Consider the following 17,981-nt stretch of genomic DNA (forward strand, 5'->3'; position numbering starts at 1 on the left):
TGACTATGTTGTATTTTATTTATTTACAAATAACACAAGTCAGACTTTTGCTTAATGGGCTCCTGTCCTGGGATTAAAAGGTGAGTATCGGCAATCGTTAAAGATCAGCGTTTATCTGTAATTCACACTGGTAGAATATAATTGATCAAGACTTTGGCCCAAACTCCATATAGAGGTAGACCACCACTCTGGATAAGAGTCAGGGCTGCACTGATCATTAGTATTCCAACATCATTAACTAACTGTGCATCTTTTCCGTCACTTGTCCTTTCGATTTCCTTCGTTTTAAAGATGCGGCTTTTATCTCAACAAATAAATAACGACACAGGTGGAGTTCAGGCACTCTGTCCATAAGAAAGTTAGGAGACTCCTCTCAGAGTCCTGCGCCTCGACCCTGGTCTGAATGAAGCTGAAAGTCTTGTCAGTTCGCAGGATCTGACAGTCTGCGGTACAGGGGTTAGGAAGGTTGCCGGGGCCCTTCAGCAGGTTTGAATCCTTCTGTCTGCATCTTCTCTTTGTATTTCAGGAAGTCTCTCCTCTTGGTGAAATACTTCACCTGTCAGGGAGGTAGAAAAGATGAGCAATGCAGTATTTAATGTAGGCTGCATACAACTTACACCTGAGTGTGCTCACTTGAATGGTGAGAGTCAATGCCTATTCTAAATGATTTTAAATGACTATTTTTAAAGATTGTTGATATTGTGATTTTGAAACAGTGCTTATGGTTCATGCTTTCTGACTTCATGATCTAAATACCTCCCTGATCACAAAGATACAAATAAGGGATAGTTTACCCACTGAGCTGGGCAATTTGCCTCAAACTCGCTCTGGAACTTCTGGCAGGAGGCGGCTTTGTCACCATTGTCATCCAGACATTTCCACAGCTGATCCCTGGCGTCCCAGCAGGCCTTCCTTTCTGCAGAGTTTGGAGCAGTCATCGCTACTCTGACGACGAGATAAAACAAACAGTAAAAAGTTGAAACAACCCATTTGAACAAGTGGATACTCACTAAAAAAGCACATTACCCTATACTTGGAATGTTCTCATTATAGCCTCTTCCTTCTTGTCATACGTTTGCTATTCTTTCCTACGAGTTTGTTGTTTATCCTCACACAACAACCTACAGGTTAACACCACTTGCTGTATGTTTATGCTTTGCATTTACATCCCGTCATCCTCAAAAGACCAAATATTTGAATTTAACTTACGTGACACCACACCAGCGTGTTCCCTTTGCCATTAGAATATAAATAATTCACTTTCAATCGCTCTCAGCTGTCATTCAGCAAAAGCAAAGACGGTAAACTGACTGTAACGTTAACCGGGTGTCGCTTGCAAGGACCCAGCTGTCACTCACCGAGTTCACCGCTGCAACGTCCAAAATTATTTCTTTGTCCCAACCACCGCTACTGTTTGCTTCTGTCACTCCATAAAGCACGAAAAAACAGAGAAATACTGTAACTAAACTACAAACGCATGACTTTTACAACGTCGTTCACCTTCTGTAAGCGGAGTACAGTGAAGGACGCGCGTAGCCGCACTTCCTTGTCGCTTGGTGATGACGTCAAGGTGTGATTGAAGACATGCACAAGGTGATGGCGCTGTTCGTTAAGAAATTAAAACCCGAGGGACATGTTTGGACGTTTTTAACATTTCTTGAGAATACAAACAGCTAAATAGGTCAAAATAAAATAACAATAAATTCTCCACACGACGTCTTCAAACACAATGTGGAGTTTTAATGTAACTCGTGTAGCGTTAACTGTTTTCCTCAGGCCGCCACGATGAGTCCGACTGAAATGAAGCAACAGTGAGAGGGAGGGAGGGATGAATTAGCTACTGTAGCATCCTACTTTGGCAACATTGTAACACTATCCTGTGCTTTAAAACTGTAACATTGCAGCAAAGTTATGGCACTATGTTTCAACATTGTTAGGTAATGTCTTAGTTCTGTAAGTAGTAAGACAACTTCCAAAATGTTCCTTAACCTTTAATAATCCATAGACCGTGTATAGCAAACAAATAATACCCATAATGTGATTTTGAGCTGACTTTAAAAACAACTATTAGTTGCACAGCTGTGATTAGAACTGAAACAGTCCATTAATTAAATGTTCTAGTTTGAAGTAATTTAAAGTGAGTTAAATAGACTGTAGTAAAGGAGGATCCCGGTCCTGAGAAATGAGCTAGTGGTTCATTTTGCTGAACGACTCTGACCCTCAATGACCCATAAATACTGGATTTTCACGCCAGCATCATATTATATGTCCTATTGTCAAATTGTGAGAAACAATTCACACGTGAAAGCAATTGCGTTAGAATTAAACTGTTGTTGTGAATGAGTCCCCGGGGAAACTTTTGGTTTTTGCTCTCTAAGCTGGCATTAACGTTAACTAAAGGCTGACAGTTACATTTGTGTGTTTGTGAGTGCATTCATGTCCCATTCGAATCAAACAGGAACAACTTTCTAAATGTTTGTTTCATCCCTGGGAGCCTCTTTTCCTTCACAGCACAACAAGTGTCAAGCTACGTGAATGTACAATAAAGTTTGTGTGTGTGTGTGTGTGTGTGTGTGTGTGTGTGTGTGTGTGTGTGTGTGTGTGTGTGTGTGTGTGTGTGTGAGTGTATAGTCAGGCAGTGAGTGAAAATGTGTGTTGTTGATTAACTCCCTCTCTCTTTTTCTCCCGTTCTCAGCCACAGCGACGGAGAATAGCCCCACTGGTTGCCATGGCTCCCTGCAGCCATCCATCTCAGTTTGTGTGCTTGAGCGGACTGAAGGGAATAAACAAAAAAAGAGAACAAGTACTTTAATGCAGGGGTGAGGAGCTCGCCCTCTTCCTAGGAAAGTATAAGTGTTTTGTCGCCTTGTGCGTGTGTGTGACTTGAGTGTGTCCTCTCTAGCAAGAGGCAGAACTTCATTCACTATTCATACCACACACCATTTTACCGACCTCACTTCAAGTTTGTTTCCTCCGCTGTCAATGAGTGTTTTTGTTTTAGCCTGCTCCAGCAGGGAGGTTTAAGACCCAAAGTTCCTGTTCAGAACAACTGAAATGACAGCCTCTTAAAAGGGGAGGATGTAGAGTTTATGTAAAAGTCCATCGGAGGTGGTGATCACCTTTTTACGCTTGATGCTATGATTTATCCAGGTCTTAACAAGTACTTTTTTTTAACTTCGATGTACCCTAAACTTATAAAGGCATTTTAACTTCTCCCTTGGCTCGGTGCAAGTGTGCCAGAAATAAGCCCAGAGGCTTCCCTCTGTCTACAGTTCACTATTTTGACTTCAAGAGCCCCTTGTACCTGGAGTTTACCGGCTTCCAGTTTACTTCCAGTGACTCATTCTATTTCTCATCAAGAGAGAATCCAAGAGAAAATGTGTCCCAACACCTCCTGAACTGTTTGATCAGCAGGCAACCTCTGACAGAAACACTGTAGTAACAAAGACTGAGACTAACTATTTAAAATGCACACACACACACACACACACACACACACACACACACACACACTGAACTCACCTCATGTCTTGTGTTGGGCTGCTTAAATGTTAAATGTAGCCCCATACAGATGCTGGTACATCTTCTCTCCCCTAGCAGTGATTTTCGGAGGTATAAGCGCTGAAGGATTAGCATAAGACATGTTCAGAAAAACTGACAAGATATTAGGAAGGGTGTAAAAATGTTCAAAAGGGAAACATATGCCCGATGAAATGACTCAACCTGTCTTCTCCTCATCACATAGCTCTGACAGTTTGCTGCTTTTAAATGCAATGTGAGAGAGGCACTCATTAGACTGTGACAGCTGTTGAAGTTATATTCCTATTCAGTTTGAAACTCTTATTTTCAATGTAGCTGATCCAGAGTTCCATTTTGAGTGTATTAAAAGCACTAAAGCACTTCCTCTTCCTCCTTCCATAGTGTTGTTGACAGCAGCTGAGAGGTGGCATTGGAGGATTTGTGGAAAGGACGAGAAACATGAAGAGGGCAATTAGATTGCAGCAGTATGATGTATTATCCATTCACAGCAATCATGACTGTTACTAATGGAAAAACAGGTTTGTCACTGACACATTTCTTTTTTTAAATGAGCGTCTCCAGTATGAGTACCTGTCCCATGACAGAGAACTAGCTATCACAACCTGGAGCTAGAGCTAACCTCCATACCTGCCGTGTCTCTGAAGTAATAAAGACAATAGTAATGGATCAGTTGGCCTCTACATTTTTTTTATATATTCACACAACACAAAAGCAACCTGGCAGGCAAATGTCACTTATTTCATGGACTAAAGAGATTCTGCAGTGGTCATGGGCCTGCTGTCGCCTGTCAGTCAGCGTCAGTTCAGCCAGGATGTCAAAAGACGGAGACAGTTACTTGACACGAGTCAGTTAGGTATAAAGCCAGGTGCCCAGTAGTCATGTACAGCCTGAAACCCTAGAGGATGGCAAGGTTTATTTATTGACTGCTACTACAGCTTCACCAAGCTGTTATTACACAAACTACAGTAGTCAATGGTTTTGTTTTCTGTGTTGTCAAAGTTACATTATTGCTTAACCAATGGGTTTTGTAGTAAATTGGCTAAAACAAGCAAAACCCACTTGTGTGTTCCTTGAAGCACTGTTGTGAAAACACTGGTTGATCCGTCCATCACTTCTTACATCTTACTTTATTTTCCTTATGTAAACACTTTCATCTGATTATTTGGAATAAGCTTAATGAGATGATGATATGAATGAGTATGCAGAACGTGATCTACACAACCAGATTCCTGCCATTCCGTCCATTTACCACTATGAGCGAGACACAGTTCGGTTGCATTTCCAAGTGTAAATGTATCATCAATAAGTGCAAGAGGCCATCTGCTTTCCCAGAGACAATTAAAAGATTAAAAAAATGTGAAAATTTAAAAAATTGCACTGGTGTAATGCTTTAAATCGATAAAATATTAAATTTATGTAACTCTAATGAGTAGAGAAATTGTGGCGCACTTAAGGATAATGTAAAAGGTCTTAATAGGAGGTCATCCACATTCCTCACATAATGAGTGGCGATTGTGAGATGAGTCCTACGACTTTAAGACCTGTGGAGGAACCTTTAGTGTGTCAGGAAGGTAAATGTCAGACACACCAAAAAACACACTTAAAGACCCACACTGTTGCTCTCTCTCAATTTCAAAGACACACACACACACACACACACACACACACACACACACACACACACACACACACACAAAGATGCCGGCAGCTAGCGTTTACTATTTTCTGATGCTGCTTGATGCCGATGACAAAGGACAACTCTGACATTACTCTCCATATCATGAGTCTTTATTCTTCTTCTGGTTCCTTCTTTTTCTCTAGCCTCTACAATAATCTGAGTTTATTGATTACTAAATACAGCCGATTCTCCCTCAGGGAACACTTTCTTTCAACATTGGCTCGTTGGTCAATCTGCATTTTAATCAAGTAGAACACACACAAAAATCAGGAAAGTGCCAACAGTACAGCCTTGGCTACAGATTTTTCACGCTAATATAAAAAAAAGTCAAATAATGAAAAGCTCCACCACTTTGACACACACTGAATTGAGTTTAAGATGAGTTATAGTTTGCACAGACCACAGCATTAATTATCTACACCATGCACCTTACCAACATATGTGTGCAGCACGAACGAGACCTCACACACAGCGGAGCTTTGTTGCTCCATAGCAGGCATCGACTACCGATGGCAACTCTTTCTCGCGCACACACACACACACACACATCGACCGGTATTCGTCAGCCCAGCGGTGTCCAGAAAGCTGACCTCCAGTCGCCACCGCTGGAAGTCAATATCACTGTTGACTCGGAAACGGCATCCACTGTCATGGCAACAGCGGCTCAGGCACACGCACCGCACGCATATGTGCACATCATCAAAACGTGAGGTGGAGAAAGCGATTTGAGAGGGGAACTTTTTTAACGAAACTGTCTTTGTCACTTCTTTACTTTATAACGATTGTAATGTCTGCTGATGGCTTCGCGGTGGCTGTGGCTCAGTAGGTGGAGCGGGTCCCCCACTAGCTGGATGATTGATGGTGCAATCTCCTGCTCCTCCAGTCCACACCTCCTTGGTCAAGATACTGAACTCCAAATTGAGCTTTCACAGATATAAATGACTCCACAGCAAACACTTCACTGGAGGACCCAGACGCTGTCCTATCCGGACCCGGACGTATATATGATGGATAATTGAGAATTATACATTTTGGCGGAGCGCTTCTATTTTAACCTGTGCAGCTTTTCTAGCCTTTACGGCACTCGTTCAGCAGGCCAGGAAACGCACCGACCAATTGCATGAGTTGAAATCCTCTCACGTGATGCCACTCAGCCAATCAAATATGTATATTCCAAAATGCATTGTGAGTCGAGAGATGAGGAGAGAGAGAGCAGTGGGAGAAGTAATTTCACATGGCGGGCTCTAAAAAGAGAAAAGTGGACCTCAAAAACAGAGCTTTTAACACAGAATAGATGGATTCTTATTTGTTCATTCTTCCTGCTGGCGCTACAAAACTACTCTGTCTCATATGTTCTGATACCATGGCCAATATTAAACGACTCCTCTCTCCCCTAACGAGGTCCTCAACCTTGTTACAGCTAACCGCCCCACCACGTGCTCCCTTGACCCGATCCCTTCCCCTCTTCTTCCGTCTATTGCGACTGAACTCCTTCCTTTCCTCACCCACCTCATCAACACATCTCTTGTTTCAGGATGCTTTCCCACGGCCTTCAAGACCGCCAGAGTCACCCCCCTTCTGAAGAAACCATCACTTGACCCCTCTGATGTCAAGAACTTCAGACTGGTTTCTCTTCTACCCTTTCTATCCAAAACACTTGAACGTGCTGTCTTTAACCAACTGTCTTCCTATCTCCACCAAAACAGTCTTTTGGACCCCCACCAGTCCGGGTTCAAAGTGGGTCACTCGACAGAGACGGCCCTAATTGCGGTGACAGAGTCGCTTCACGCCGCGAGAGCTAACTCTCTCTCCTCTGTCCTGATTCTCCTGGACTTGTCTGCGGCGTTTGACACTGTGAACCATCAAATCCTCCTCTCATCCCTCGAGGGGATGGGCGTCTCAGGCTCTGCACTCTCCCTGTTTGCATCCTACCTGACGGGTCGATCCTACCAGGTGACCTGGAGGAGGGCCGTGTCGGAACCACGCACGCTGACTATGGGGGTTCCGCAAGGGTCAGTCCTGGGCCCCCTTCTCTTCTCGCTCTACACAACATCTCTGGGTTCTGTTATTCGCTCGCATGACTTCTCCTACCATTGTTATGCCGATGACACCCAGCTGGTCTTATCATTTCCCCCCGGTGACACCCAAGTGGAGACGCGCATCGCTGCGTGTTTGGCTGACATCTCGAAGTGGATGACGACACACCACCTCAAGCTCAACCTAGACAAAACTGAGCTACTGTTCCTCCCGGGGAAGAGTTGCCCGCACCGGGACCTGTCCATCACCATTGATGATACCGTGGTGATGCCAACTTGGACTGCGAGGAACCTGGGTGTGACCCTGGATGACCAACTGTCATTCTCGGCAAACATTTAATCCGTTACACGCTCCTGCAGATTCCTGCTCTACAACATCAGGAGGATTCGGCCCTTCCTGACTGACGAGACGGCGCAGGTTCTCATCCAGGCTCTTGTCATCTCCCGCCTGGACTACTGCAACTCTCTACTCGCCGGAGCCCCGGCGTCGGCCATCAGACCTCTGGAGCTTGTCCAGAAAGCCGCAGCTCGCCTGGTGTTCAATCACCCCAAGTTCTCCCACACAACTTCCTTTCTCCGTTCTCTACACTGGCTACCTGTAAGAGCTCGCATCCAGTTTAAGACTCTGGTGCTAGCCTACAGGGCAGTGAAAGGAACAGCTCCTTCCTATCTCCAGGCCATGGTCAAGCCTTACACCCCCGCCCGACCACTTCGCTCTGCTGCCTCGGGGCGATTGGTTGCCCCGTCGCTCAGAGGTCCTGGCGGCCGATCGACCCGGTCACGGCTGTTTTCTGTCCTGGCCCCACAGTGGTGGAATGAACTTCCCACTGACGTCAGGACAGCGGAGTCGCTGCCCATCTTTCGGCGCAGGCTGAAAACCCACCTCTTCAGGAAGTGCTACCCTGAGCCTTCCACTTAGCGTGTATTGTTTTCATACTAGTTTGTTGCACTTATTGTATTCGTATTACTTATAGCACTAACTGTTTTTCTTGTTTCTGTACTTTGGCTCTGAGTTATGCTCTGCTTCATGCTCTTAGATGCTTGTTTGGAAAAGGAAATGTACTTATGACTTCTGGTGACTAGTAGTTCTTTTGATTACCAATGTTGAATGCACTTATTGTAAGTCGCTTTGGATAAAAGCGTCTGCTAAATGACTGTAATGTAATGTAATGTAATGTACTACTAGGCTTCTTGAATATATATATGGCACTAAATAGCGCAAATGAAATATTATTGTAATGTTCCGGACCTTTGCACGAGGAGATTTTCTCAATCTGAAACTTTTAGAATTTGAATTGAATAGCCCTGATCTAGATGATGGCATGTGTAGTGGGACTGAGCTCAGTGGAAGAAACCTTGAGCACCGGATGTGATGATGAATGTGGAGGAGGGTCACATTGGTTATTATTTTACAACTCAGTTTCAATTCAATTCAATTTATTTTTGTACAGCCCAAAATCACAAATTATAAATTTTCCTCAGAGGGCTTTACAATCTGTACACATACGACATCCTCTGTCCTGGGACCCTCACATCGGAACAGGAAAAACTCCCCCAAAAAAAACATTTGATGGGGAAAATAGAGGGAGAGACCTTAGGGAGAGCAACAGCGGAAGGGTCCCTCTCCCAGGATGGACAGAAGTGCAATAGATGTCATGTGTACAGAATGAACAACATAACAGATTTACAACACAATGAATGCATATGACAGAACCACGGCAGGAGGCAAGACCAGGGTCCAGGTATAACCAGGATCCATGGAAACCTGTGAGGCGAGAATGCACAAAGACTCCGGAGAAGAAGCAAAATTAGTAGTGAGCATTAATGGGATATCAATTCATACAGAAAGAGATGAAGAAGAGGAGAGAGGAGCTCAGTGTATCCTAGGAAGTCTCCCAGTAGTCTAGGCCTATAGCAACTTATCTAGGGGCTGGTCCAAGGCAAACCTGAGCCAGCCCTAACTATAAGCACTATCAAAAAGGAAAGTCTTAAGCCTACTCTTAAATGTGGTGAGTGTGTCTGCCCCCCGGACTGAAATGGGAAGCTGGTTCCACAGAAGAGGAGCTTGATAGCTGAAGGCTCTGGCTCCCATCCTACTTTTTAAGTCTCTAGGAACCATAAGTGACCCTGAATTTAGGGAGCGTAGCTCTCTAGTGGTAATATTGTACTATAAGCTCTTTAAGATATGATAGTGCCAGACCAATTAGGGCTTTGTAGGTAAGGAGAAGGATATTAAATTCTATTTTAGATTTTACAGGGAGCCGGTGCAGAGAAGCTAATACAGGAGTAATAAGATCTCTTTTCTTAGTTTTTGTTAGTTCCACAAGCTGCAGCATTCTGAATCAACTTGAGAGATTTAACAGACTCATTAGAGCAGCCTGATAATAACGAATTGCAGTAATCTAGTCTAGTAACAAATGCATGAACTAATTTCTCTGCATCACAACTGTATGATAATAAATACTATATTTCAAAATATCACTCCTATAAGCAAAGCTCTCTAAGTTTTACTGTACTTTACTCCAAGTAAATAATCAATGTTAACAATTTGATATTCAAGGAGGGATTTGATAATCCTAAAATCATTATGGTGGCACCAAACATCCTGAGCCAAATTACGAAAAGTGGTCAAAGTCTATTCTGAATCCAAAATTACAGGTCAGATATGCTACTGGTTTACACTATAGGAGTTTGGTGTATCTTACCACTGCATCCTACATTGGACACACCGGAAACCTGAAGTGATCTCTGAGGCAGACTGGCATGCAGACTTCCTGCCCCCAGGTAGCATTGAAGACTGGTCGACCATCTTTACACTCTGCTGACGACAGCCTGAGGCTTGTCCCACACAGCGACTCCTGTCACCATGCAGGGCTCAAGAGCGCGACTGAGTCTTCCCCACAGTTCAAACACTCACCGTCAGCATTGGCTCCGAGAAGCCAGGGCTACTACCTGGGTGTTGAGTGGTTGAAGATACTGAGGTTAATTTGCACAAGCCATCTGGCTTCCTACATAAGATGACACTTCAAAATTCTAATTAATTTGTCAAAGAACATGCATGTTCCATCCAGCATTCTATTCTATTCTGTTCTCAAGGGGAGATAATGTCTCCTTTTATGAATTCACTATTTGCTAGTCCACTATGTTTTCCATGGCACAGTTTTCACAAAACTCCACACATTATGACCCATTAGCAGTAATGAAATAACACTGTATATTACAAAAAAACTAAAATTGTCTATTGCTTTGCAGATTGCAGATATTTTAAATAATACATGCAACAAGTCACAACAAAAGTTTAAGCTCTTGCAAGTAACTCCACAAATTATCCTTTTAACATTGTTAAGCTGTCTATGTTTGCAAATTCATATTCAAATGCTAATATATTGCATCCCGTGTACTGTATGGTAACTATATCCACACCCAAATCTCACCTGCACCTGAGTTTGGGAATTAGTCAATTGATGGATTTAAGACCTTAAAACTATTTTGAACTGAATCATTTGGTGGATAATAGTTATTAAGACAAATAATAAGTCTTTCTATGAATTATTTTTTGTTTGCGTGGCATGTTTCACTGCTCTGATTGGAAGAAAAGATTACCCATTTTGCATTTTACTACTATGACTTTTTACGATGTATGATACTCTAACGTTTTTATGACATTCTAAACTGTGACTTTTTTACAAATTTTCTTCAAGGTACTATCCTATGACTTTTTTATGATTTTTTTGACATAATATACTATGACTTTATTCGACATGCTGTACTATGACTTATTTATGAATGAGAGGAATAGAGCTGAAACAAGTGGTTTCAATAACCACAGATAAAGTCCCTGCACACACATTTCTCTTTTTAGAAGATAGGAATATAATATTGTAGCTTTTTTGGGTGACACAACTTCACACCTGAATGACCTGAATTTAAAGCTGCAGGTCAATTCAGTTCATCTTTCCAAAATGAAGTACTTTATTTTAAGATGCACAATTTTTAAAAGCGTTCTGTTATGTATTTTATTTTAAAATCCAGTCCATATTTGAATTGATTTAAATGCATGTATTTGATTATTAATTATAATTCATCCAGTTAAATTTGAAAACTGACAATGAATATTGTTGCGATAATATTCAATTGCACTTTCTATATTTGAAATGACAGTCAGTTGTTGACTACATACAGACGTTAATACAACTGTTCGGCTACTTCAATACATATGGTCCTAAATCATTGTGCAAGTTAGACATTATTGTAATATTCTGGACCTTTGCGTGAGGAAATTCTCTCGAAATGGACCTCGGTGAATTTTAATTGAATACCTCTGGTGTAGACATGTAGGGGCACGCAGGCTGGTCCCATCCAGCATTTGTAGCCATACCAACGAAAAATAATGCGCTGTAAGTCGTAGATATCCAAGGAAATCATTTTGTATGCGCATAATCATGAACTAGGAAGTCTAAAGACCGCAGAAGCTTATGGAAAGTGGGCAGGAGTGGCGGTGAATGAGTCCAACAAACAGCGATCTTTCAGCCAGGAGACTGCTGAGGTCAGCATTGATTTATTTGTCACGTGTCGTGCGTAACTCAGTAACACTTATGAATTTATTTTGACCCAAACGATGATCTTCCTAAACCTAACCAAGTAGTTTTGTTGCTTAAACCTATCTGAGTTGTTTCCTGTGAAGACCGAAGTTTATTTTGAAAAGATCATACACGTTGGTTCAAGTCAATTGACTGCCATGTAATTTGGTGTTCATGGTCCCCAGAGGAGTAACCTGACCCACAGCATAAGACAGGTGCTAGTACTGATACATTTAAGATACGACTCTAGCACCTATTAAACAAGTTGCCATCAATGTAACAGAAATGATAGACTGAGGCTTTGCCGTGCAGCTCCATGATCCACGGCGAGATGGTCACAGCGGGGCCAGAAGATGACCTGAACAACTCCCGTTGACCTTCCTCCACTCACCGTTCAAATGCGCGGACAGAGAGGGGGAATAATGGAGAAAACACGTAATCCATAATCCATGGCTGCCAGCGTGCAGCGAAAAGCGAATCAGCTTTTCACAGCACCAAGATAAAAGCTCTGTATATTTTGCAGGAGGCGACAGCACACTGTGATCATTCACGCCGCTTGTGTCCGTACATCTGTCGGGGCAGACGTGTAACTCCATGTGTGTTAACGTGTGTTCTGTTGAGATGATGTCGCTTTAGTTTTCCATCTTTTTACTCTCACGTTGTATTTGTTCGGCTTCAGCTCAAATAACGCAGTGTGTGTTAGTGTGTTATACAAGACACAAAAAGAGAGCATGTTTCAGTCGCATTTGTCTTTTGCTCTATTTTCTCAATTTCTGTTTTTAATCACGCAAACTGATGATACAATCAACATGTTGTTATCCCACAAGACTTTCTCCCTAGAACAGGCACTCTCTCTCTCTCACACACACACACACACACACACACACACACACATACGCGCGCGCGCGCACACACAGGAAAGAGAGGATATTGTAACAAGCATCTGAAAAACAGTGTTGGTCCAACAAGTGAGACGAGGCTCCCGCCTTAATTCAAGAGGATTATCTCTCTTAATTTATGCTAATGAATGCACACGGAGTAACGAGAGCGACGTGTTATTGTGGGACCGAAGCACCGTCTCATTCTCACAAACATCTGCGAGAGCGCACACAACTATGGTGTGTTATTGCACCATTGAAGCCTGTTGCTTGTGGAACTACACGCTTTCTTTTGCCCAAGACACACACACACACACACACACACACACACACACACACACACACACACACACACACACACACACTCCGCACTATGCCATTGTGTACTTCATGGGAATCTCGTAGTCCAACCTCTGCCAACAAATTTCACCACCATTGCAAACACACACACGCTGATTCCGCCGTGGGACAGCCCTGGCTTGGCTGGATCCAGATTCTTGTTTCGTTTCACCGCTTCATAGAAAGTCTTTTAAAAACTTTTTCTCCCTTAAAGCTTTGTGAGGTGGTCAAATGAAGCCCTCCGTGAGAGTCACCATGATGTTCCAAGACAGAGACTTGTTGAGACATTTGAAGTAACTCGGTTATGCTTTTTTGTGTATTTCCTGTTTTGTCACAGCTGTATTATGCATCCAATATTTGTTATCCTTTCCTTCTTGCCAAGCACTGGTCTTGTTATAATAATCCGATCAAATATGCTGTGCATTCATTGCGTAATCATAGAGGAGGTCACTGTGCAGCACCTAGTAGCGATATATGGGATACAAAATTGTCACACAGGGATACAAACCAATCTGCTACTATACTGTTTAGAGATATTATATTGTCATTACAGTAACACTATATAGGTGAAAATAAGGAAATGGCATACATATATAAGTTCACTGTAAACTCATTGTTTGTTGTAAACTCATTGTTTCCCACTATAAAGACACTATAGGAATATATATTCCCACATGCTGCCCGAGGAGATAAAAGCCTTCTAATGGCAGCAGCTTGCCGCAGACACACACCGCGTCCCCGTGGTAATAGCAGAAGGATATTACAGGAGCGATACAGTGATTTCCATTCAGGGCAGTGGGCGGCGCGCACACGCAGCCCCGTCTCTCGTTGCGATGTACGCGAGCGCGCGTCTGTTAACATCGAACCCCCGCGCCAGCGAGCCAGCACTCCTCACACCGCACGCAGCCGAGCCGAACCGCAGCGCGCCGAGCCGAGCCAAGCCGACTGGAGCACTTTATCCCCGGTGCCCCGCGCAGAGGCGGCAAAGGAGCAAACGATGACCTGGTAGCGCATCTTCACGTCCGTGCGTCCCTTTTTTTTTTTAGAAAGCCACATTCTGCCTCTTGACGTTTAGATTCTCTCGCGGAGACCATGGAGCTGGCAGTTTCCAGGACCGATGTCTTCATCTCCCAGCTGCTCCTCTTCAGCCAAATCGGTAAGAAACTGCAGGGGACAATTTAGTTGTATTTATTTTGGTTTGATGGAGTGCGGTGGCTGTCATGTGACGTTTTTGAACGCTGTCTGAAGATTGAGCGGTGCGTCTGTTTTATTCCCCCTCGGATATGTCTCGCACACTTCAGCCCGTTTCAAAAATGTGCAATCGGCGGCAAAAGGATTCTATATATGCAGATTGGAATTTGGGATTTTGTTAGAGCGTGCATTTCGGAAACGTTGCGCCTGCAATGTAGGTTACACAGAAATATTCCTGTCTACTCACATTTAGTTTCAAGTGAGTCATCCGCAGTCCATGCAGGGATTTTTTTCTGGTCATGCTTTGAGCATGTTGAGCCCCCCCCCCCCCCCCCCCCCCACACACACACACACACAGCAAGTTGAAGTATGAATGAAAATGTGAGACGACGCTCTGTGTTCCCTGATGTCTAACGTGGATGCAGTCCAAATGTCCCTTTAAGTGATAGCTGCGTTTCCTTTAGACACTTGGCATCTTTTTTATTTTTTATATCACCCCTGTATTTTTTAGAGAGACATAGTCATGAATTTTCTGACATTTATTGAGCCTAAAGTATTGCTGTTTTATTCCTATGCTATAAATTCAAATTGAAAGTATTCATTTTGCCTTAGATTTACCACAGCTCTCCTTGTGTATCACAAGTCCTCGAGGGCATCACTACACCACCTGTTAGAGTTTTCAGGAAACACCTGATAAGTTGTTTTTTAAAAGTCATGTTGGCTGCTCTTCACCATGTTGTGAGAGCTATAAACTAAAGGTTTGTTAAAGACATAATCTCTCAAGATATGAGTCAGAGCAGCTGTCGAAGCACAGATCCTCTTTGGTAAAGAAATCCGAGAGAAGGACTTGGTGCTGATTTCAGTAACGGGTGCAGAAGTAGGATCCAAACACCCCCCCCCCCCCCAACATTTTTTTACTCAAATTTTTTTTTTTTTACTTTTTTACTTCTTAAAGAAGTCACAAATAAACATGTTCTCCAGTCAGATGAATCAGAATCGCAAGTTCCGTCAATTGGAGGTAAAAAATTGGACCTTTTAGTTTTAGTGCTCCTTGTAGAGCAACTTGTTTTCTATTGGTGGGAGATTTGGTGTATTCACTAAAAACACTTTGAAAGATTATATAATTTCTATATACATTAGGATTCCGCTTCATGCTCTTGATTAACAAACACAAGCCATCATCAAATTGACATGACACATCCAATGTCTGTCATGAAAAGTGCCACACACAAAAGCAGTGTAGATCTTGACCAATAAACTGCCGGGGCTGATAAATCGATCAATACTGGCGTAGATTTGTCATCATAGAAATACCAAAGACGTGTTTGAGGTAGTTTCCAAACAGTACATAGTTTGTCCACTAGAGACAACAACGAGTAGATTCTTCCAGCTTTGAAATGTCCCACTCAGTAGACTCTTTATCTTGGTCATAGTTCTTTAACCAACTAATTTGAGGGATCCTCATTTAAAATCTTTGTTTATGTTATGTGTTTATGTTCAGAATATCAGCTGGCACTGTGTTTTATTGGACTTTTAAACTCTTCAATTAGACTTCTTCAAGACCCTAAATTGGATAGTTGGCATTCACCCATCTTCAGTGGAGCTTAGATCGATTTTGACCTTTGAGAAATAGAATATGCTAATACGTTCAACATTGATTTTCAACAAGGTCATCTTATTGTTTTTATTCCGTCATTTGTTTGTTCCAGCAAAGTGCAGGAGATGAATCTCATGGCGTTCAATTCAGGAGGCCGACATCAGAGGCTTTTAAATGTCCCGAACACAAACCTGCGTGTTCCCGTTTGATGAGATCTTTGTGTGATCACATTAACTCAGATGAGCCCATGAGGCGTTGTTTTTAATTTGATAGATGTTAGATAGACATTTCTGGTGCAGAAATAGACAAATGCTCATTTCTTAAACTTCCTTATTGCATCTGGTCTTATTTCATATAATTAAGATCACACTGCCCATAAATGCCTGTGGCCTTTAACGCCTTCCTCCACCTGCTGTCACCAGAGGAAAAAGCTTTTCATTTAGAATTAATCCCAGATTTGGGTACAACAGGCTGAGTTTGGTAGATTTTTTTTTTTTAAAGGTTTCTCTTATCCAGATATCTTGATGCAGTTTTGAGAAACGCACAGTCAACGTTTGGCTCTGTTCTGAAGTCGCAGCAGTCAAGCTCGTCAATTCACTTTGCTGTAGCTGCAAGTTAAGTGTATTGTTCCCAACCCTTCAGTGCAAATTTAATTTTGTTTAAAGTGGTTATGTTAAATGCTGTTCGGATACACAGACAGAAAAATTGTTCCCTTTATGAGGGAAAGGAAATAGTGAATCCTCCTGCCATCTGTCCCACAATATGTCACAAAAATCACACACAAAACACGTTTTCTCGCTGTGTCCTCTCGCTCACACTCCTCCACACACACACACACACACACACACACACACACACACACACACACACACACAAGTGGCTGTGATGGTGCGGCTGTTCATCCAAGCGGTTCTGCCAGTGAGCGCGATCTTCTATGAGGAGTCCTTCACTATGCCATATGCTTTTCAACCGCATGGATTCCCCCCCATACAGTACACCATACATCTGACTCCTCAGCGGTTATCACACCTTCTGCCTGTGGCTCCATATGTGCAGTTCGGCAGGAAAGGGATTCGGCCATGCATTCCTGCTTTGATGCATCCAATAGTTTGACATTGAACATATGTAGATACCCACCATGACTTTGGGGTTTTAGCATGCTGTGATTAGCATGCCGTTAAGAGATTTCAAACTAATCTGAATCTGCTCCCTTCCCCTCCCGTTGCTCTTCTCTCCAGACCTCATTGTATTCCGCTCAGCTTCCGTCCCCTTCTACCCATAATCGATTGCATTTTGTGGTCCTTTCCTGTAGGTAGCGGTGATATGTTTACACTCCTAACAGACTGCGTTTCATTTCTCAGGTTGTTTTTTTTTGCCACAATGTTTGAATTTAATCTACAAATACCCTGTTGGATAGAAGGCTTGTTTGGTGGATGGTGATATGAAACAATGGCAACAGCAGCCTGCATGCTATTGATCATTCAACAGCTCAGCAAGATCTATACTGGAGTTTGGCACAAATCATTGTCTGTGTACTTTACTCTGTTTGTGTCTGTGTGTGTGTGTGTATGTGTGTTTGTGAGAGAGAAAGAGAGAAGAGATTTTAAGTCAAAACCAAGCTAATTTGAAACCATCAGAAGATAGCCGGTGGGTTCCCAGAATCTATTTAGCCAATGCGCTCCACCTGTTCTGCTCTCCACACAGACTGTTTACCTGCGTTCAACCAAGGCCTGCTGCAACGTGATTGGTCAACACTACTCAGACTACAAACGGCAACCAGAACGCTTCCAATACCAAAATACTGTCCCATTGCCTTCAGGTTCCTCATATGAATGCAGAATAAGTGTCATGCATGAACACACAAAACAAGTTCATTACTCACACATGTAATGCTATTACTTGTCACTGACGGCGAGGTAGAAACTTTTAAACAGTCAGTAGCTACAAATAATAAAAATATCCAGCAGCAATAAAAATCCCACCATCAAATAAAGTGCATAGCACTATATAGTATATCTGGCCAACATACCACCAAACACTATGACATGGTGTGATGGTTAATGGGAGTTCAGTGATCATATGTTCTCCTTATGAGATACCATCTGGCCACCCACTGCACTCTGAGCATTTGAACCTCAGGGG

The 17,981-nt window shown here is 42.7% G+C and overlaps 2 protein-coding genes across 3 annotated transcripts in view; one reads left to right on the forward strand and one right to left on the reverse strand.

The window, feature by feature from the left end:
- Positions 1–4: 4 nt before the first annotated feature.
- coa6 (cytochrome c oxidase assembly factor 6) lies at positions 5–1,555 on the reverse strand. The gene is made up of 3 exons (XM_068716982.1): positions 1,359–1,555; positions 795–945; positions 5–556 (listed from the first exon to the last, which is right to left on the reverse strand). The coding sequence occupies exons 2-3, from the start codon at positions 936–938 to the stop codon at positions 458–460; spliced, it is 243 nt and encodes an 80-aa protein (XP_068573083.1). The 5' UTR covers positions 939–945; positions 1,359–1,555; the 3' UTR covers positions 5–457.
- Positions 1,556–13,962: 12,407 nt separating this feature from the next.
- ptprz1b (protein tyrosine phosphatase receptor type Z1b) overlaps positions 13,963–17,981 on the forward strand; it is a 62,837-nt gene continuing 58,818 nt past the window's right edge. For both annotated transcript variants that reach the window (XM_068716985.1, XM_068716986.1), the window contains exon 1: positions 13,963–14,207. In XM_068716985.1, coding sequence (XP_068573086.1) covers positions 14,144–14,207 — 64 coding nt within the window. In that variant the 5' untranslated portion in view covers positions 13,963–14,143. The remainder of the gene's footprint in view (positions 14,208–17,981) is intronic.

Source organism: Cebidichthys violaceus, unplaced genomic scaffold, assembly GCF_023349555.1.
Source record: "Cebidichthys violaceus isolate CVI_PGR_0920_01 unplaced genomic scaffold, fCebVio1.0.p SCAF_21, whole genome shotgun sequence".
Taxonomy (NCBI): domain Eukaryota; kingdom Metazoa; phylum Chordata; class Actinopteri; order Perciformes; family Stichaeidae; genus Cebidichthys; species Cebidichthys violaceus.